The following is a 20,862-nucleotide window of genomic DNA, read 5'->3' on the forward strand; positions in this document are numbered from 1 at the left end:
CTATCCTTAAAGAACTGAAAGACTGATAAAAGGAAACATCCTGCCTCAGAAGATGCCAAAAGCTGCCTATTAAAGTAAAAAGGAAGACAGCTAATTGGGATGTTTATGCACGTTGGTAAGAACTAAAACTAAATGTCCTTCAGGTGAACTAAAAATCATGCCCATAGGTCAGAAAGCCCCCTGCTCAAATAAGCCCCTTACTTGCTGAGCATGCGTGGCAAATTGAAAGGGAGCTGTACATTTAAGATGAAATGAGAAAGAAACTAATCAATGATTAGCTAGGTACTAACTTGTGAATAAACAGAATTGTGAATAAAAGTGAATATTAGCTATGACCGACACATTTAACTGTATAAATACCTCGTTGTTTCTTGCTGCTTTGTGCTAGCAAGAGTTACCACCTAGCACCCATCTTTGCAAATATGAAATTAATAAAATACCCCTGCTCTGAGTGTATTTTAGTGTTTTGCACACTGGGTGAACAAACCTGCTTTCAGGAAAACACTGCCACCTGCCATACTATCTGCCATTGCCAAGAAAAGTTTAGCTGCACCATCTTTAATTTCCCCTTCCTACAGTGATATGATAGTATCCGATATTTAGGGTCACCACACCACCAAGCTAAACCAGCCGCCTCAACCTCTACTCTTAAGTCACGGCTCCAAGTCTCTGCTATAGAAATGTCCCCCATTCTTTCTTGCCTGCACATTCCCCTCCACAGCCAGACTCCTGCAAGGGTGTGAATATCCCCATGCTTTTGCCTCTTACCTTACAGGGTTCAGGTTAAAACCTTCTGCTTCTTCTTTCACATCCCACTGGAGGGCTTCCTGGATGAGGTTCCTCACCAAATCAGCATGAGAGCTGGGCAGGCCAGGTACAGCCTCCTGCAGCTTCCGCAAGACTGTCAGGTATTTGCTCTCCATCTGGCAGTTTCGTGCTTGCAGGCACGCACACTGATGGGGAACAAGAGGGAATGAGTTGGCTCATTGATGGTTCTTCATGTGTTGCCACTGCTCTCTGCTGGCCTGGTCTGCATATCAGGGGAAGACTTCTGAACAGCAAAGCCCCAGAAAACACATCCAGCAGTTTTCTACAGTCAGTGGAATTGCAGCCATGAATGAATCACTGTGGTCTATGAACAAGCACAAGCTGCAGTAGCCAGCATGCAAAAGAAGTTGCTTATTGAGAGGGAGACCTACTACAGCATCACCCACTTTAGGCACTGTACTGCACTGCATCAGTGGATGGCCATATCCCAGCCAGCTCAGCTCAGGACACAATCAAAGAGATACCACTGCAGCTGAGTTCTCTGCAGGCTTTTTCACTGCTCCTCAGTTCTCTACCCCATATTTTGCTGTATCCTGAACAAAACATCCCACTCCTGGGATGTAGCTGTGCCCACATTATTTTTAGGATACACAGTAGCACCACAGACAAGGTGGCCACCTGCCCCTCAGCAACCCCAGTCCCATGGTACTGGTACACAAAACATTCCTCAAGCACACAAGCCCAACTGAGTTCCAACAGCAGGCCAGTCCCTGCCACCACCATACTCCTGGGCACACAGAGCAGAGAAAAGGAACGAGGACTGTTATCCCCACTCCAAAGGCGGGGGAACAGAGGCCACACAGGTGACAAAACTCACCCGATGTCTTACAGGAAGCTCAATGAAGACTCGTGCTCAGTGGGAAGCAGTAGTTGAAAACAAAACCAAAACAGAAACCACAGAGAAAATTAGGCGGCATATGCAGGGGACAGAAGGGAGCATGGGATACTTTTGTACTAAAACTTTAATGAGCATTTTGCCTCACACTGAGCATGTTGATCTGATTAGTTCCTTTCTGAAGGTTACTGCAGTTTCACGATTAGAAGAAAGCAGTAAGTTAGGAGGTAGGCAGCATTTCAAAGGTCTAGAAAGCAAACAGCTCTTTGCCCTGTTCCAGAATCCAAGACTGCGGGTATATACTTTAAGACCGAGGGAAGTAAAACCCAGGGAAAACCCACAGAACAAATGCCAGCACACACCACCAGCCTGGGGAAGTGGTTCGGGACCAGAAGGTAGGATTGGACAAGTCTGAGAGTAACCAGGTTATGCATACTTACAAGGCTAGAAATTAAAACAGAGCTTAAGAAAATATAAGAACTCTAATCTAGCAGCAGGACCTGAGAGTGCTGCCACCTGGTAGTGCCAAGCCTGGTAGAGAAATAAAAACTAGATGAAGCCAGGGCTCAGTCAATCTGCCAGCTCTCAGGGAAGATTTCTGATTCTTTACACATAGTGTTGCTTTTTCATTTGTAACCAAAAGCACAGCTGAAATGCAAAAATTTGGGTTAAGTTTCAGCATCCTTAAAACTGAGCTTTGCAGGTATTTTACTTTTATTGAGGAATGAAAATGATCATGTCTAATTTAGGAACAACACAAACCAGAAAAAAAGGTCACACTAAAAAAAAAAACACATTGGGAAGAAAGCTTATTCCTGGTGTTCTGGACCAGTACTGACTTTGGAAAGAAATTAGTAACAGCTCTTGCCAAGGAAAAAAACTAGTTTTGCCTTACCTTCATGAGAAGGGCTTTTTCATTCTCAGCAACACTTGTCCAGAGTCGAGTAACCTGGTGGATCTCCGAGTTGAGAAATTGGTTCTGAGTTTTGTATGCATCAATATCATCCTGCCACGAAGCAAAACAGTCACACAAGGAGAGTTCTTGAGGGGCTTGGAATCCCCTCCCAGTTCAGGGACCTCAGGTGTGGATTGTGCTAAGGACAAGAAAATATTTCAATAATTTTGTGTTCTGGGGAGATGACAGGACTCCCCAGGACAAAGGTTGCCTACAAAGGAAGTCAAGGCACAACATTAAAGGGGAGAGTTAGGCACCCGAAAATGCTAAATGCACTGCATGTACATGCTTAGTAAACACAGAGACATCCAGTGATATAAAGCTAGAGAAGCACCTAAGTAAGATGAAGAATATATGTGTTTTGTTCTGTTTTTTTAAAAATTGACATAAATCTCAGCCTCAGCTGGCAGCAAAAACAGTCTCCTACAACGCAGTAGGTGGTTCTTTGGACAATTCTCCAACCCATGCTAACTAGTCATTATAACTGCATATTGTGACATACAGCAGGCTGGGTTTGAAAGAACCAGGATGTATTGGGAAACTGTTTGCAAGAGGGAAACACAGGAAGAAAGCTAGTGAAGGCAGCACGTGAGACTGCAGCTGAGAAACAAAAGAGGACTGAAAAAGGCAGGCACTGAATGGGGACATGAAGTTGTCATGGTTTTATCTGGGATAGAGTTAATTTTCTTCACTCTGGCTGGTATAGTGCTGTGCTTTGAACTTAGCATGGAAAAAAATGTTGAGATAACACACAGATGTTTTGGGCCGTTGTTGGGTAGCGCTTGTATAGTCAAGGACTCTTCTAGCTTCCCATGCTCTGCTGGGTGCACAAGAAACCGGGAGGGGAGGGGGCACAGCTAAGAGAGCGGATTCAAACTGACCAAATGGATATTCCATATCATGTAACGTAATGCCCAGTACATTAACTGGGAGGAGCTGGCCGGGGGAGGGAGCAACCAGAAATAGTATAGTCAGTGCTTCCCACAAGGAACACCCTCCTGCTGAATCAGAGGGCACAGAAATGGGAGTCCCCATATGGCCTGTGCCATCTCACACACCTTCAGGTGCTCAATCTCCTCCTGCTGCTTAAACAGTGTCTCTGCAGTGATAGTGTTGGCTTCTTGCAGGGGGTCAGAGAGCTCTCGGGCCATCTGCTCCGTCAAGGCCATGATGACTTGCTGTTTGGCATGGTTCTTCTCCATCAGAAGCTGCACATGCTCCTTGAGTTCCTGGATGTGGCTGTCCCTCAGAGTCAGCGTCTGCTCCAGTTCCTTCTTTTCTTGCTCAAGAGCTTCCAGTTGACTTGTAAGATCTGCAATTTGTCTCACTTTGTGGCGCACCAACTCCAGCCTGTCCTTATCTTCTGCTGCAGTGAGATACATGCTAGACACTCGCTTCTCCTGCTGGGCTGCCTCCAGAGCTTTGTGGAGAAGTTTAACCAGCTCCTGGAAAGGGAACACGAAGCCATTACATTACAATGCTGCCCAGGGCAACAGCAGCTCAGACAACACAGACCCAAGCAGTAGTGAGTGAACAATGAAAGATCCTCAGGATCTTAAAACTGACTCCTTTCAGAAGCAAAACTGAATGCAGCAATCTTGAAATCACAGGGCTTCCCCAGCAGAGAAGCTCTCCTCTCAGGGCTAGGCCTGTAAGGTCTCTGCAGCAAGCCACGGATGACTTGACTTTAGGTAGATTGCTAACAGACAAGCTGCTACTCACACTGTCTGAATTCTGACTTTCTACAGTCATCCTTCTTAGAAGGCCTAGCAGAGACCAGAGAAGCTGGAGATCTGGTCAGCAGTGTAATAAAACAGGAGGGAGGGAAATAATGCAGTCTGCATCTATCTGTGCTACCAGAAGGAAATCGCTGCATCCATTTTAACCTTCCCTCTGCAGAGTCCTCCCTCACTCCATCCCACATGAAGGCACAAAAGCATGCCACAGCAACATGCTGCTGACCCAGGCTCTGCCATCTCAGCCACCTAAGGAAGCAAATCAAGGATACAACTGATTGCCCACCATGGGAGCTGGCTCTCGTGCCTTTTATGCTGGAATAGCTACCCGCATCATTAGTGGAGAATCCAGCATTGCTCCATGCTTGTAAAGAACAGTACTGTTCAGGAAAGACAGCCCTTGCAGTGACCCATGTGCTGACTTCTACAGTCAAATCACCTGTTAATGGTGCATCACTGTTCAAAAAGAATGACCTGGTGTTAACAGTACGACAGCCTGGCAGTTCCTGCCAGTGTCACGGTACATATTCAGGGCTGTCCTTCATACATTCACTAGGCAACAGAGATGCACCAGCAATACACCTGCAGAGCACACTTGAATTTGCCCTCTTCCAGCCCATCTGCTAGCTGCATTTCCAGCAATGGCTGATGTACAGCACATTCTCCCTTGCACTGGGCAAAATCAGGCACAAAGGGGTAACATCAGGAGCTTCAGCTGGTCCCCAAGCAAGCGCCTGCTGAGCACTTCTCAGCCTAACACCGAGATATAAGGGAGCCCCTGCGACCAGACACAGGGCCCTTCCCTCAGAAGCAGCAGACTCTTCACCACTCTTACCTTCTGTGACTTGACTTCCTCTGTGAGTGTCAGGATCTGTTGCTGTAGGACACCCACTTTATCATTTGGGTTCCTTTCCTTGGATAGTTCTTCAGGCAAGCCTGGGAAGCCACTGTTCATCCACCTGGCTTTCCTAATCCAAGTCAGCCTGGGTTCCACTCTTCCATCTTCCAGAAGCCCATCCTTAACTGAGGGGAAATAGGGTTAATTTACACAGAATTGTGTTGCTACTATGAACTTCTGAGTCTTGCTACATGGGGGGACTCACAACAGCTCAGCAGAGAAGACTGACACACAGGACAAGGAAAATTGAGCTGCTGGGATTCACAGGGTTGAAGCACAGACAGGAGGGACCAGCCACAGGTACCCCCAGAATAAACAACGCCATGACATTTTGTGGTACCTGTTAACCCACCTTGCACCCCACACATCTATCTTGCACACAGCAAATGCAAGTTACCGTCATGGACAGGTAACTTTCCAAGCACGCAGTGGAGCTGCTGAGCTTAGCCTGTGACCATGCAGCAATTTAACTTCTACCTGAAAGAAATACCAGTATGGGCTGGCACCATGGATGGTATTTTTGCCTCTGCAGAAGGTTCCAGAGGTAGGAGACAGAGGCAGCCCGACACAGGGCCAAAAAAGTCAGTCATGTGCCAACACCAGAGGAAGGGATCTGAGACAATGTGACAGAGTTTTCATGTCCCATGACAGCTTGCCACACACTCCCTCCCATTCCGGCTAACTCTGGCTCCTTGCTAGAAGGCATCATACTCAGACAAGCACCTGCACACCCTGCCTCCACTTCTGCCTCTTGTTCCTCATCTGGGTTGTCAGGATGCTCCCGTAATTCACTGAAGCTAAAGACATTTCCATTGTTCCCCCAGAGCTGCTTGGAGCCACAGATATTGTAGACAGTGTTTCTGAAACAAGAAGAGATCAAGACAGCCTAATGAACAGAAGTCGTGATCACTGCAGTCAGTGCATATTTGAACTATTCAATGCCTTACCTCTCCTCATATCCCACCCCTCCTCCCAAAACCTATCTCCCTCATGTGCCAAGAAAATGAACTGTTCACAGAGGGGAGCAAGATCGTAGGAGGTGTAAATCAGGAAGGTGCCACAAAATCAGTACCAGCACAGAAATGCAAATCAGCTGGAGATCTTTCCCCAGATGCTTGAACCCTGCACATAAATACATCAGGCTGGACAGGGGAACAAAAGTAACAGCAGATCAACCACATCTCTCCCCTTCCTCTCTCTCCCTCTTCTCCTCCTCCTTCCTTCCTTCCTCCCTCTCCTTAGCTCACTGTGGAAATCCTCAGGTGCCAAGAAAAGCTCAGCTATCTACAGCACAGCCAAAACTGCCATAATGATCACACCTGAAGCAGCCACAGGTCCCGTGCTCTGAACTACATTTAATAACCTTGCCACAACAAACTCAATAGACTTTGATGCAGTAAAGAGATTCAGGAACAAAACTGCAATCAGACCCAGAACCAGTTTGCTCAGCTGCCGCTATCAGATATTGCCAGAAGCACTAAAAGGTTACTTTACAGTGTCATGCAGAACCACAAACACACAAGTGTTTTCTGTAAAACCTATACAGGAAAGTGAGACAGTTGCCCATCTCTGTACATGTTTTTTCCCTTCTCCTCCTGTGTTGTCCATCAGCTAAAACAAAATGAGCCTTTTGTTTTGAGACCTACAAAACACTCAGTGTCAGCTGATGCTAACCATAAATGAAGTTGGAATTTAGATATTGTTTTCCTTTTGCCTTGTTACTCTAAGGCTCCACAGCACAAGACCAGACTTTTCTGACTTCAAGGAACATATTGGCACATTAGATGAGCAGACCTTCATTCCCAGCAGTCTACAGTTGGCACTCATCCTATGCAACTTTCCTACTTTTCTCTTCCTCTGAGGCAGAGATCAAACAATTTATCTGAAGTCAGACAAGCCACACTCAGGAAGACCCAGCCTGATAGTGATAACAGCCTGAAGAAATGTTCACAGAACCAGAGGAGCAATACAATCTGAAGCTGAAAAGAGGCAACTTTTATCCAAGCTAGCAAAAGCAAGGCCAGGGAGTGGGGAGGAAATATACTCATATTATTTTTAATCAAATTGAGGAGGAGGGAATGCATACCCTGCAAGATAGTACAGCTGACTCTGATCCTCTTTGGTCCTATGAGGGACCTATCTTCCTAGCAGCATCAGATTGTGGCCACAGTAGTGGTGGTAAAAAACTACAACCAACCTCCCCACCAAAAACATCTGGCAGGTGCCAGGCTACCTATCACACCTGTGGCCACTTACACATTTTTGGTTATATGTAAATAAGTGACTAGGACACCCTTAAGGAGATATATTGATGGGGGTTGTCTTTGCACAAGTGTAACTGCACAGGGCTTTTAACTTGTAGCCCTGATGCCCTGATGGAGCTACACATTGCAACTGCAGAAAGCAATGTCACTGTAGGCAGTGGGAACATTCATATACTTGAAACTCAGCAAGGAGTAGCACGGTGTGCAGTGTTGGGCCATATTACAGGGTCAAGCACCTTTTGCTTGGAATTCCTGATTTAGAGAGTACACTATATTCAAGGTCCTTTGAAACCACTGGAAAGTGCTAGTGGGCTTCTACCACCAGCCTACAGAGTACATCTCAACCTGCCCATGTGCCCTTCCAGGATGTGCAGATGCATCACAGTAGGCATGCAATCCACCACCCTACGCTGAAGAAAGCTTAATCAAGCCCTACATCTGCCACTAGGATCTTTGCTAAGAGACCTAGATGATGTGAAATGCATTGGAACAGGGGGATGCGAAAGACCTGGCAGAAAGTTTAATTTGACCTGGAATATCCTTCAAAAGGCTTTTTCATGGTTCTTCCACCTAGGCAAGAGTTCCATTTCACACAATACATGACATGCAAGGAAGGCACAGAGCAGCAGGCCAGCATGTCAACTGCATTACAGCTCTCCTCATGTACTTACTGTATCTCTGTCCAAGGGTGCTTAAAGGAGATGTTCTGCAAAGCAGTAGATGTTTGGGGTGCAGGCAAAGATGCTGCCTTTAAACCCACTGCTTCTGTTGGTGTTTTCACTGGAGGCAGAAAGTCTTCACTGTCAACAACATCTATGAAAAAATCAAACCAGGACACAGAAGCAAGCAAGCAAGATAGATTCCCACTGGACTTTGGCTCCTTGATGTAACTTGAGAGCCGCAACGTTTTACCACAGGTATACATTCCATGTTCAGCTGGCCAGGTGGAACAAGGACAGCAGAGCACATTTCCTTAGCTTTAGGTCAAATTACAGAAGGTCCATGTACAGAGCCATCTGTTCAATGACAATCATGTGACTTCAACCAGTTGCATATGAGAAAGGCTAACCCTAAACAATCAAACTTCAACCACCTAAGGAACAGCTGTTGCTGTTCTTTTTCCCCATCACAAACAGTGTTTGATAGTTCTAATGTGAATATAACACTCCACAAATACAGTTTGCTACCAAATTATTGCCTGCTGTAGCAAAATGCCAAGGTACCCAGAACCTTTTAGAGCAGGCACTTATAGGGAAGGCGTTACACATTTCAAACAAAATGTGCATGTAGTCATAACTGAACAGGTGGACACCCTGCTTGTGCCCTCCCCTCACCCACCACCCTGTGTACTCCCACTGCTAGAAAGACATATCTTCCTCCCACCACCACTGAAAAAAAACTTGCTTGCTGTTCTTGGCCTGGCAAGAGGAAGGGGACATACCAAATGTGCACACTTCACGTGCATGAGGAGAATCAAGAGGGAATTCATGATCGTAAGATACCTGAGCATCTCCAGCCATGCTGTGGACTAGGAGACAGCCCATTCACATACATCCAGAATAAGGCCGGAAGTTCCAAACATCAACCAATTTAAAAACCTGCATTTAAAAACCTGGCAAAAACCTCTGCCCACTTACAGACGAGGAGCTAAAAACACAAGAAAGGCTGACATATGCGACACCTACTTGTTCTGCCAGCCAGCGGTTCATTCACAAGCTGGGAGCTGCCCACAGGAAATCTGCTCTGAGCATTGCAAAATTCCCAACGTCTCATTTGTAGCTGCTGCAGCCAGTACATCATTGCCTGTTTGCTGATTGCCTAACACAAAACAGGAAGGGGAGAGGAGTAATCTCATCAGCATGAGACACATCCTGAAGGGCTGACCACCACTTCACTGCCCAGGTCAGCAGAAATAAAGGCCAGCTGTGTCAAGCCTATGCTATACCCTCTAGTCCTAACACTGATTTGGGAGGACAGAGTAAATCTTCAGCATGGCCTTAGTAACAGAACCTCAGTGGACTGCTAAACTCATTTTAAATTTTTTTTTGGTTTACTATGCTCCAAGGCTATTCAGAAATGTCACCATTATTTTACCCAGGAATCACACACAGAGCTTCTTAATAGAAATTTTCACACAGGTAAAAATCTAGCAAAGGTTCCTGCTGGAGCATCCATTTCAGACAGGGGAGCTCATTCCTCTTCAGTAAATTACATGTGGACTGCAGGACTCCTATTCAAGTTCAGCATCCAGTTTGGATTTTACTCCTATTCGGTTAAACAATGGCCACCTCACAGGTAATGGAGTCCCAGCCTTGTCAAAACAAAGCAGGCAATTTAGGCCCAAATGTTAACGGTCCAGGCTGGGAGCACTAAAGTGAAACGCAAGCTATGGGGTATCTTAGCAGACATGTGTCTGTCCTGACTGGGAATGTTTCATAATAGCCCCCACAAGAAGACGCTGACACTTACCTTTAAAGTAAAAACTCTGCTTGGGGTTCTGACCTCAAAAACCCCTTCCCCATTTTCCACCCTGCCATCAAAGCTGGCACTGGAGAGATCGATAGACCCCAAAGGGTTGATGTCCTGTGCAGTTCTGTAGTACAGTAAACGACATTTGTTTTCATCGTAAAAGAACCAGCGAGACTTCCAGGTCTTGATTGGCCCCTTGATGCCCAGCTTATTTAAATAGCCACAGAGACCTTTTCTGAGTGTTCCTCTGCTTGGTTTCAGCTGTACATTTTCCAGTTCTCCAGAAGAGGAAAGCACGTCTTTCGCTGAGGCTCCATTGCTGCTGCTATTGTCTGGATTTGACTCCACTAAATAGCCTGGAGCTGCAACGGGACAAGCTCTGCTTTCTAGTCCTTTTTTCATCTTTCAGGAAATAAACTCAGAATCGTACTGAAACAGGAAATTTTCTATGTAAATAAGGAACAGCAGATCCTGACTATATCATCGTTGTTATAGAACCTGTGGCAAATGAAAAAGGAATAAGCTCAGGTCTAGTATATGATAAAAAAACCCACTTCCTAGCTTTCAAACTGCCCAGCCAAAGTCTCCAAATTCCACTTCTAGTCATTGGTCCCTGCCTTCTTCAGCTCATATAACCTCTATATATCTGTTTTGTCCCTATTCCATTCCTAAATTAGCCCAGACTAGCAGCCCAGAAGCAGTACCACAACCTCTTGAGTGAAAAATAAGCAGAGTCTATGGGCATACCAAATCAATAGCAATAACTAGGGCATCTGAAGCCACAAACAACAATGGTAAGTAACAGTTGCAGAAAACAGGGCAAGACAACAAGCTCTGGGCGGCCACATACCCAGGTCAAGGGATTTCAGGTAAGTGTATCCTGGCACTTCCACTGAATGTTCAGCTAGTATTTTACATGATGGTGCCTGAAGAAAAATCCAGCCTTATGTAGTGTCCTTATAAATCATTTGTGTCAGCTGAGGATTATTGCTAGAAAGCCTGCATACCATGTGTTCAATCTCCATCTACCAGGCCTCACATGATGGATTATACACCAGAGAAAATAATTCTGTTGTCTTTCCAAAAGAGACTTGGTTGCTCAGTGGCCAAAGTAACCTGCTGCTTCCCAAGAGGAACACAATGTGCAAGAAAACAATAGAAAAATAAAGCTGGAGGGTATCTGTGGAGATATCCAGTCCAATTACCCTCTCAGAGAAGAGGCCGACTTCAAAGCCACTGGCAGGTACTTGGGTCCATATTCAGATGAACTTTGATCATATACAAGGATGGCAACTCTGCTACATTTCTGGGCACTTTTTCAAGTCCTTAACCATATGGCAGGTATGATTATTTGCTCAGAGCTGCAGATACCCATGACCCTTGTATAAAGAAAGCTAACAAAGCTCCAGAAAAATACCTATAATTTCTTACTTTTTTTAAGGAAAATCATGGTTTACAGATCAACAAATTAAAAGACTGCCTGAGACTTCAGTTCAGACACTAACATATCTGAAGCAAATATGTAAGCAAATACATTGTTGTAGTGTTAAGTTAGTGGGAATCCAACTGCAGACACAAAAGTATTGAACATGACAGCCAGCTGTGTGACAACAGGTGAGCAGAGATTAATCCAGGGGAGCACAGAGATGCTGCCCAAGCTCATGCTCTTAGGAATGACTTATCCTCATGACTGAACAAAGGCTTACCCATCCTAGAGCTGGCTAAGCCCCATCACATCTATTGCTGCCCCCTCCTGTTCCCACATTAGCTTTTTAGACAACTGTAGATAATATTCACTCCTTTTGGAAAGGTACTGAACTTCTTTTAGTTCACTCGTGACACCATGGATTCTGCTGCTGAACACATTCACAAATGCCAGGAACAAGCACACTTCATGAAGGTGCTGCCTCAGCTAAGCTTCTGAAACATCCAAAAGCTTCATTACCAAGCTAATTTTGCCTGGCACAAAGGAACCATCACCAGGAGGAAGAAGGAGTCGCAAATCTCCCAGGTCAATAGACCCTGGGCTTTCATGACAGTACCAGCATAAGGACCTCCTGTACTGTCTGAAGACTCCAGCGCACTTCCACCTCTTGCCAGCATGACAGTCCATGGGTCCACACGATGAACAGAGGATCAAGTAAGCATTTTGGGTGCCAGCACCAAGTTATAAGGAGTCATGTCGTGTCTGCATCGCAAAGGACGCTAGGAGATAAAATCTTACCTCCTGAAAAGAAGCAGAGAGAAGTCACCGTCTGCTGGCACAGAGATACTGCTGCAGGCACCACCCAGCAGGTAACTGCCACCTCCAAAACAAATCCAACAGCAGGAGAAGAGGAGCTTCTGCCTCAAGTTTTCCTCGGTCCAGTCGCTGCCTAGAAACTGTATGAAAGAGATATTTAGCTGAAAACAGCTCTGACGCTGACTCATCAATGAAAAAAGATCAGCGTGAACCCTGCACAGACCTTTCTGGAGCTGGTGGTGTGAGCAGCACAGGGCCGGCCCGACCCGGCGCCGCGGAAGCGCCACCCAGCCCAGCTGCACGGCTCTAGGGCACAAGCGGCGGCTGCTGGAGCCTGGCACAGGGCTGCGCTGCCTGGCGCGGAGCGGGGACCGCACCCTGGCACCACTTGCACCGCCCGGCCGGGGCGGCGGGAGGGTCGCACGGTGGGACGGCGCGGGGGGCCCGCAGCCCCGGCCGGGCTGGGCCGGCCGCCGCTCCGCGATTCCTCCTGTGGTGGGGTGGCGTGGCGGGGGCGGCAGGGACGGGGGAGCAAAGCAAGACGGCTGCGAAGCAGAGGACGCCAGCTGCAGCCGTGGAGAAAATAATAACACGCCATTTTAGCCGGGTTTGAGGAAGAAAATGATTTACCAGGGTGGTGCAGCACATTGAAAGCAAGCCCAGAGGGGCTCACGGGCTGGAGGGGACCAGAGGGTCCCATCTGCTAGGAGGGATGCGCCCAAAGCCTGCAAAACCACCGGGGCAGTGGATGCAGACCTGCTGCTCACCAGACCCCACAGTGCGAAAGCCACAACCATGCAGTCAGCTGGGGCAAATCAGTTATCTGGCGAGCAAATTTCAGATGGTAGAAACACCTGTAGTTGGTGCAACAAGAGATTAGAGGGTGAAAGGATCAAGCTGGACCAAAGGGTCTAAGGCTGATGCTTGAAAAAGCCTCCGAAAGAGGTACTGCAGGGAACACGGGTGTCAGAGACTGCCCTAACCCAGCAGCACAGGTCCTGCAGGAGCACAGCGGGACTGGGCACAGAGCACAGACAGGCTCACAGGCTCTCTGGCCTGCTGGGCTTGGCGGGTGCTGGGCTGGCCTAGCAAGGCACTTCTTAGACCCATCCCCAGGGTAAGGAGCCTGTATGGCTTTGACATTCTCTGCATGCAGTGATAGCCAAGCCTTGATGACGTGACTCATTTCCCCTGGTCTCAAGAAACCCCTCTCTGAGTTTAGCCAACTTTACCAACTTCAGCCAAGTCTAGTACCTGAGTAACAAGAAGCAAAACTGTCCAGGTGTCCACTGGCCCATCCTTCCACTGGCCTAAGCCCCCAAACTGTAGTGCACGTGAAGCTGATTAAGCAGGCACTCTCTTCACGTTTCCATAGCCAAAATTGATTTTGCCCCAAAATTGGCTTGCACACTGGTTGGCCATTCGACTGAATCAGGGCTGATAGACTTGAGCTCCACCAGGAAAAAGGGGAAAGTGTGAAGGCTACACTTGCGATTGCATGAAGTCCTTCTCCCTTCTGAAACCTGAGCTGCCTCCTGTCCGCTGCATCTACAGCTGGAGAGGACTGAGTGTGACAAAAAGGGTGGTGTCAGGGCAGCATTAGGCTGTCTAGGTGTAGGCTGCCTTGGAATCACCTTAACAGTCTCATCTGGAGTTCCTCAACTGGTTAGTACCAGCATGGCTGCAAAACAACTAGTAACACTCTCAGTGTTACCTTCTACAGTAGCACTAGCACAGGCGTGTGCAAACAGACGTGTCTAAATTGCAACCCCACGCAGCTTCCAAACCCAGCACACGCTGCATGAGTCAGACAGGGAAAGGTGGCTGTAGGAGTACCAGCAAAGGCAGAGCAGGACGAGCCACGCAGCCTTCGCAGACCCACCTGCTCCGCAAGGATCTCAGCCTGACAAAGTGCCAACCCTTCGTCCCGCACAGCCGCCTGTGCCACAGCAGGCCAGCAGAGATGCTTGGGGAGGGGATCAGCAGGTAGCAGTAAGCGATCTGCACCCAACAGGAGCGACACTGCCAGCTCGGCCTAGCGCTAGCGACATCGCCGGGCAGTGTTTTCCGGTTGCAGCCCCACCCCAAGCCCGCACCAGGAAGGCTCTGGCGCCTCCAGGAGCCCTTGGGAAGGGTTTGATGGGAAGCCGCGGTGCGTGAGATGGCGGCGGCCGCGCCCCCACTCCCGTCAGGAGGAGTTGCCCGCACCATGGGCTGCGCATGCGCGCTTCCTGCACTGCGCCTGCGCCTCCACCCGCCCGCGCATGCGCGCTTCCTGCACTGCGCCGGCGTCCCCGGCCCGCGCATGCGGCGTCGCCTCCGCCCGCCCGCCGTGGAGAAGATGGCGCCGCTGTGAATGGCGAGGTGCTGCCCAGCGTCCATCCGCCATGAGGAACCTGCGGCTGCTGCGGGCCGGCGGGCACCGCTCCACCGCCGCCTTGGGCACCCCGCAGTGCTTCTGCCTCAGCGCCGAGCCTGGCACGGTCCTCGTGGGCTCCCAGCACGGTCTTCTGGAGCTGGGCTCCACCGGGGACTCGGTGAGAGGCGCCGCCTGGCGCAGCGGGAGCCGTTGCCGGGCCCGAGCCGCGGCTGCGGCCTCGGGGGAGGGCGCAGGTGCCTGCCGGCTCTAGTGTGTCGTTGCAGGCACGCTGTCAGGGGCGGCATTGGTCCGCCCATGGCAAAGCTGGAATAAAGCGTTTGGGCCCCCGCCGGCGGGAGCGGGTCGGTGCCCGCCGGCAGCTTGCCTCAGGGCTTTGCCCCCCCCATGTGGCTCCCTCTTTGTGGCAGCGTTTGTGAGGTTTGAGAGCCTCCTGCTGCTCCCTGCCGCTGCTCGGTGCTCCCTCGTGGTGCCTAAAGTCGGTTATGAGGCTACGCTCTGGTCTTAGAGGGTGAAGTGATGTGTTGTGCTCTTAAAATACCAAATCTGCCCTCAAGAGGTTGGTTATATTAGGCACGAGTCGTTCCCCTGGTTTAGTCAAGTGTGATCGGGAAAACAGGTGCACCAGAGACACAGAACAAAAGCAAACAGGCATAAGGATAGTGAAGAATTCACAAGGGAGCTTTTGAAACTAGGCTTTAGGGGAAAAGAACCCAAACATATCGCTGAAGAGAAAAAATGCCATTGAGCCATGAGTTGCTGTTAGAGCTGGGTCTTTGAAAGCATGCTGTGCAACTCTGAGGCATCTCATTCCTTCACTATGTTCAGTTCTAAAGTTAGCCGACAGAAGAGCTTTTGGTCATTCCTGGGATCTTATTTTTAAAGAAGGGTGTTTTCTGAAACTCTCCGTTGTGATCTGTTTGTGAAGGCTATCAACTAAAATCTTCTTAGTATTAAAATTTCTGAAGTTGCTAAATATGTCAGCTTTCTTTTCTTTTTTTGGGAGGGGAGTTATTTCTGGTCTTTATTGCTGTGGTTTTTTTGCTTTGATGACTGGATGTGAAAAACATTCATGCAGCTAAGCTGGAGAGAGCTATTTTAGCTAAAACTTTCTTGTTTTGCTGTACCTGAATGGACGTCCAAATAGTTTAACTTTGAATTATTTTTATGCTGTGTCTGTAAAGTCTGAATGACTCCTTAAAATATCGGGACACTTTAAGCAGCCACCCATTCACCTCTTAACGTTAACACTATGTGGACACATATGAAAAGGGGATTGAAAGCTGATTAGCAAGAAAATTGAAAGTTTTAGTATTGTCATTTACTTTTTGCTCCCTTATGTGAGTTTTCTCATTGTCTAGCACTTTTAACATAAAAGGACCTTCACAGTTTCCTATGGACAAGTGAAAATGGGTACTTGCACACTGTCTGTTTCCTGGAGCCATTCACATACTCACTTCTGCTGTGTAATGCTTTGTGTAATTGCAGTAGGGTGAAATATACCTGTGGATGTTATTCTGTTGTTTCTGCAAAAATCCCAGTGAGTCGTGTATTTAGAAGTCATTGGCCTCTTCTCTATGTCAAGGTGACGAGAGAAGTTTCCTTGACTGCAGAGGGTTTCATGCCCGAGGATGGAAGTGGCTGCATTGTGGGTATTGAAGATCTTCCAGAGCAGGAGTCTGTCTGTGTTGCCACAGCAGCTGGAGACATCCTACTGTGCAATCTCAGCACGAAGCAGGTAACATGGCAGGAAAAACACAAAGATACGGAGGGATTTCAGAGAAAAAGATGACACTTTTAATTTCTTCAGGGGGCAGTTGTATGTTTATTATATACTGAGCTGTGGTTAGTTTCCCTTTTCTGTGCAGAGCTGATTTTTGTGGGAGCCTTGAGAGTAGGATTAAGGACAGAATATACAATCCGTAAAAGAAATGAAACTGAAATGGTGGCTAACCTGTCCACAGGCTTAGTCCTGTATGTTTACTCAGAGGGCTGTTGGTGCACACCCAGCAGCACAGGATCCACTAGAGAGTCTTAAAGAAAAATATATTGCTGAGACTAGGTACTGAATAAAGTAATCGATTCATAACTCACAGTGTAGCTACCTTATTATCAGTCAATACAGAACTTCATGCTGACGTGACTTAACTGAAGAGAGGAGGAAGTGCTGTATGTTGTGATTTGAAGAACATTTGGAATAAAAAAGCCCTAGAAAGGATTGAAGGGAAACCGTAATATCTTAGCTGGATAAATATGGCGGGAACTGAGATACTTGCTTTCTCTTCCTTCCTCAGTGTCAGATTTGTACAATCTTCAGCAAGATATTTAAACACCACAGGAGCACCCCCTGAAATCTGCATCAGCTCCCACAATCAGCCCAACAGTGCAGGTGTAGGTAGGCACGAGGTGACAGTGGTCTGCCTGGTTGAGCTGTCAGCTTGTGGTTATTTGCAGCTCACCTGTTTTGGTTCTTGGTTAGGTTTGATTTGCAGATACCTTTTAAATATACAATCAACTGTATCTGAAAAATGTGTCCCATATTGCAATTTAAAACTTGTTATAAGGGAATGAATAGAGATTAACAAAAGATATGTGAGATTTTTCTTGCACTGATATACGGGTCAGAGTTGAGGTTTAACTTCAGATCCTTTATTTCAAGGCTTTTTTGCTTACGTTCCTAATTTTAAAGTTCTGTTCTTCTGGTGTGGTCTGGGCACCAGGAAGGAAGTCTTGAAGGTTACTCTGCTTGTTCTGAAACCTTTTGAACATGGATGATGGTTACTCTGCCCACCAGTGCCCAGTCCCACTTTGTTTACCTGAAAAGATTGTGACACCTGAGCTTAATTCCTTGAATAGCATCATCTTGCTGTTAGCACAGTTGTTCTGTTCCACGCCTTTTCCAAATCAGGATAACAGTGCATGACAGCAGTTCTGTGCCCGCTGCTATTGCTTATGTACTCATGATGGCCCAGTAAAACTGGCCCAGTTTTTTTGAAGTTTGAAGTTAGTGCAGCTGTGTATGATTGTCAAGTTCAGCATGCACAAGCTAATCAGAGTTTTAATGGATATAGTGTCTGTTAACTGCATGTTAGAATTCTCTAGCTAAGAACCATTATGTCTGTGTTTTGTGACTTCAATATGTTCACCAGTGTAACCACAGACCTGATCAGGCAATATTAGTATTAACAATGCTGACATAAGGCTGAGAGTTGCAGAATAAAGCTCTTGTTAAAACTGTGTGTGGTAGAAAATGCTAATCTCTAGATTATCTGGGGTCTCATATATAAATATTCTGGAACCATTATTGGTTAGAAATATTTTCTTATGTTTCATTCAACATGAAGAGTAAATTAAGACTTGTGAGTTTTTGAAGTAACAGGATTTCTCTGCTTTGGTGACTGATTGCTTTTGTGCCGGGATGGTGCTGCACTGGTGTTCCTGGACTTCTGTGATCTTATTTTGGTCTTGCAGGTGGAATGTGTTGGAAGTGTAGACAGCGGTCTGAGTACCATGAGCTGGAGTCCTGACCAAGAGCTTGTTTTGCTTGCAACAGGTATCAGCAACAGCCTGTAAGCTATCTGCCTGTAGGAGTGAAAGTCACTATGGCCAAAATGTAAAACGCGGTTAAGTTTAGGATAGAAGCAAAATACAAAGTTACAAAATTGGGACTAATGCTGAAAGAGAGGGAAAAAACCACCTGATCTTTTGTAAGAAATTTCATTTCATGATCCATGAGGTGCTTTGGTGATCCAAACACAAGCTGTTCAGGCCCAAAGAGTTCAGTTTTATAGAACATAATTAGCCTTTCAGATCTTCCAAGGAAGTATATTTGATCTTGCCTCTGGAACATAAAGACTCCGGCTTTGTATCCCCATTTGATTTCTTAGTAACAAAAGCTGCTTCTTGCCCTTTGGTAGGAAATCTATGTGTCACAGGCTCAACTCAGCTACAGATGTGTTTCACCTAGAAAACAAAGTTAGCCTCAAGCAAAACAGAATCACAGAATGCTTGAGGTTGAAAGGGAGCTCTGGAGATCACCTATTCCAAACCCCTTGCGCAAAGCAGGTTACCTAGCACAAGTTGCGGGGAACCATGCCTGGTCAGGCTTTGGATATCTGCAAGGGTGGAGACCCCATGATGTCTGTGGGCACCCTGTTCATGTCTGTAACCACCTTCACAGTAAAAAGTTATTTTCTTATATTTTAATGAAAATTGCTGTATTTTAGTTAATGTCGATTATGTCTTGTGCTGTCACTCGGCACCAGGGTACTTACTGTATCCGACCTCCCACATAAGATACACACTAATGAGATTCTCCCTGAGCCTCCTCTCCAGAGCAGTCTGACTCCTCTCAGCCTCCCCTCAGGTGACAGATTCTCCAAGCCCTTAAATCATCTATGTGACCTTTTGCTGGACTCATTCTAGTATGTCCTTGTCTGTCTTGTCCTGAGTAGCCCAAAACTGGAGCCAACATTCCACGTGTGTCTAACCAGCACTGAATAAAGGAGAAGGATCACCTCCCGCAACCTGCTGGCAACATTCCTAATGCAGCCTAGGATGCTGTTGGCCACCTATGCAACAGGGAGATACTGCTGGCTCCTGTTTGACTTGGTGTCCCCCAGGAAACAGAGGTCACTTTTTTGCCAGGCTGATCTCCAGCCACTTGGCTCCCTGTCTGTCCTAGTGCCTGATATTGTTATTTTCCAGGTGCAGGACATGGCTTTTTCCCTTTTTGAGCTTTATGAGGTTCTTGACAGCCCATCTCACATACATGACAAGGTCCCTGTGGACAGCAGCATAACCTTCTGATGTACCTGCTACTCTTCCTGGTTTTGTAATCTGCAAACTTGCTGAGGGTCCCATCGTCCCGGTCATTAATGAAGATGTTAAACATTGGCCCTAGCATCCAGGGGCATGCCACTGGTGTCTGACCTCAAGCTGGACCTTTCGCCACTGATAGCACGCTTTTGAGCTTGGCAGTTCAGCTGGTTTTCAGTCCACTTCACTGTCCTTTTATTTATCCCATCCTTCCTGAGTTTGTCTATGGTGATATTATGGGAGACAGTGTCAAAAGCCTTATTAAAATCAAGGTAAATGATACCCACTGGTCTCCGCATATCCATGAGTTAGTCATCTTATTGTAGAAGGCTGTCAGGATGGTCAGGCATAATTTTGCCTTCACAATTCCATGCTGACTGCTCCCAGTCACCTTCTTGCCCTTCATATCTCAGGAGAAAATGTTTTAAGAGTGGAAGGTCCATTTTTTGAAAGAACTTTCTAAGGTTAGGCCAGGAAGCATGTATTTGAAGAGAGAGATTTGAAAACGTTCTGTTGCAGTTTGAGATTTTCTGCTGTGAAGGATGTGTTCTCCTTAGTATCATATTACCATCAGAAATATTTGTCTATTCAAGTCCATGACAGAATGGTAGGACAACATGGGAGAACATTGAGTTTTTATTTGTAGGAGATACCAATACTGTATTTAATGCCTACCCCGCAGGTCAGCAAACACTCATCATGATGACAAGGGATTTTGAACCAATTACTGAGAAGCAAATCCACCAGGATGAGTTTGGGGAAGGTAAGAGGTGCGCTGAAATGAAGTTGTTCAAACTGATGTCATTGGTATGTTGTAAGCACGTAGGAAGTAAAGAAATGGAGCTGAGCACTTTCAGTCTAAAATGTCTCCTGGGGCCCAGTAATGTTGCCAGGCAGCTGAAGGGGAATGCATATATTTTAACTGTCAACATAAATCCAAGGAAGTTCCCTGTACTAGAGGACTTTCTGGGCTATATAAATTTCCTGCAGGTTTTTAGAACTAAACTTGGATAGAAGGTGTGGGTGGCTTGGAGCTCTGGTTGTGTTTACCACACTGTACAGAGTAGTGCTGTAGGTCTTCCACTACAGTGATTATTTCTTATTTCTTCTTCAGGAAAGTTTGTTGCTCTTGGCTGGGGTAAAAAGGAGACACAGTTCCATGGATCAGAGGGAAAACAGGCAGCACATCGCAAACAGACGGTATTATACTAGTTCTCTCATGTTAAGCCCGTGCTGTCTCTGCAAAAACATGTATAAAGAGATTTTCTGATATTCCTGCGGTGTCAGTTTACCACTGCCTTTCTGCTAGTTGTCGTCATAGGCTGCTTCTGTTTGTTTCTGTTGTTACCTGAAATCCAGCATTTTTATCCTTCTAATTCAAGACAGCAGCTGGGAGTACTTAGGATTGTTTATACAGAGCTCAAAGCAAGATTTGCACGT

At 46.8% G+C, this 20,862-nt stretch overlaps 2 protein-coding genes across 7 annotated transcripts in view; one reads left to right on the forward strand and one right to left on the reverse strand.

Annotated features, from left to right (window-relative positions):
* Nucleotides 1-14,319, reverse strand: part of TBC1D2 (TBC1 domain family member 2) — a 28,283-nt gene extending 13,964 nt beyond the window's left edge. Inside the window, exons 1-10 of one of the 4 annotated variants that reach the window (XM_075080010.1) lie at nucleotides 14,110-14,319; nucleotides 12,210-12,367; nucleotides 9,986-10,483; nucleotides 9,202-9,334; nucleotides 8,188-8,329; nucleotides 5,976-6,112; nucleotides 5,190-5,377; nucleotides 3,677-4,063; nucleotides 2,559-2,669; nucleotides 769-953 (exon numbers count right to left, since the gene is read on the reverse strand). In XM_075080010.1, the coding sequence (XP_074936111.1) occupies nucleotides 769-953; nucleotides 2,559-2,669; nucleotides 3,677-4,063; nucleotides 5,190-5,377; nucleotides 5,976-6,112; nucleotides 8,188-8,329; nucleotides 9,202-9,334; nucleotides 9,986-10,387 (1,685 nt within the window). In that variant the 5' untranslated portion in view covers nucleotides 10,388-10,483; nucleotides 12,210-12,367; nucleotides 14,110-14,319. Of the gene's footprint in view, nucleotides 1-768; nucleotides 954-2,558; nucleotides 2,670-3,676; nucleotides 4,064-5,189; nucleotides 5,378-5,975; nucleotides 6,113-8,187; nucleotides 8,330-9,018; nucleotides 9,155-9,201; nucleotides 9,335-9,985; nucleotides 10,484-12,209; nucleotides 12,368-14,109 lie in introns of those variants that run through there. The other 3 variants (XM_075080011.1, XM_075080012.1, XM_075080013.1) reach the window with 3 other exon arrangements.
* A 214-nt stretch (nucleotides 14,320-14,533) lies between these two features.
* Nucleotides 14,534-20,862, forward strand: part of ELP1 (elongator acetyltransferase complex subunit 1) — a 60,293-nt gene continuing 53,964 nt past the window's right edge. For all 3 annotated transcript variants that reach the window (XM_075080008.1, XM_075080007.1, XM_075080009.1), the window contains exons 1-5: nucleotides 14,534-14,764; nucleotides 16,190-16,342; nucleotides 18,076-18,157; nucleotides 20,105-20,185; nucleotides 20,537-20,622. In XM_075080008.1, the coding sequence (XP_074936109.1) occupies nucleotides 14,615-14,764; nucleotides 16,190-16,342; nucleotides 18,076-18,157; nucleotides 20,105-20,185; nucleotides 20,537-20,622 (552 nt within the window). In that variant the 5' untranslated portion in view covers nucleotides 14,534-14,614. The remainder of the gene's footprint in view (nucleotides 14,765-16,189; nucleotides 16,343-18,075; nucleotides 18,158-20,104; nucleotides 20,186-20,536; nucleotides 20,623-20,862) is intronic.

Source organism: Phalacrocorax aristotelis, chromosome Z (genome assembly GCF_949628215.1).
Source record: "Phalacrocorax aristotelis chromosome Z, bGulAri2.1, whole genome shotgun sequence".
NCBI lineage: Eukaryota > Metazoa > Chordata > Aves > Suliformes > Phalacrocoracidae > Phalacrocorax > Phalacrocorax aristotelis.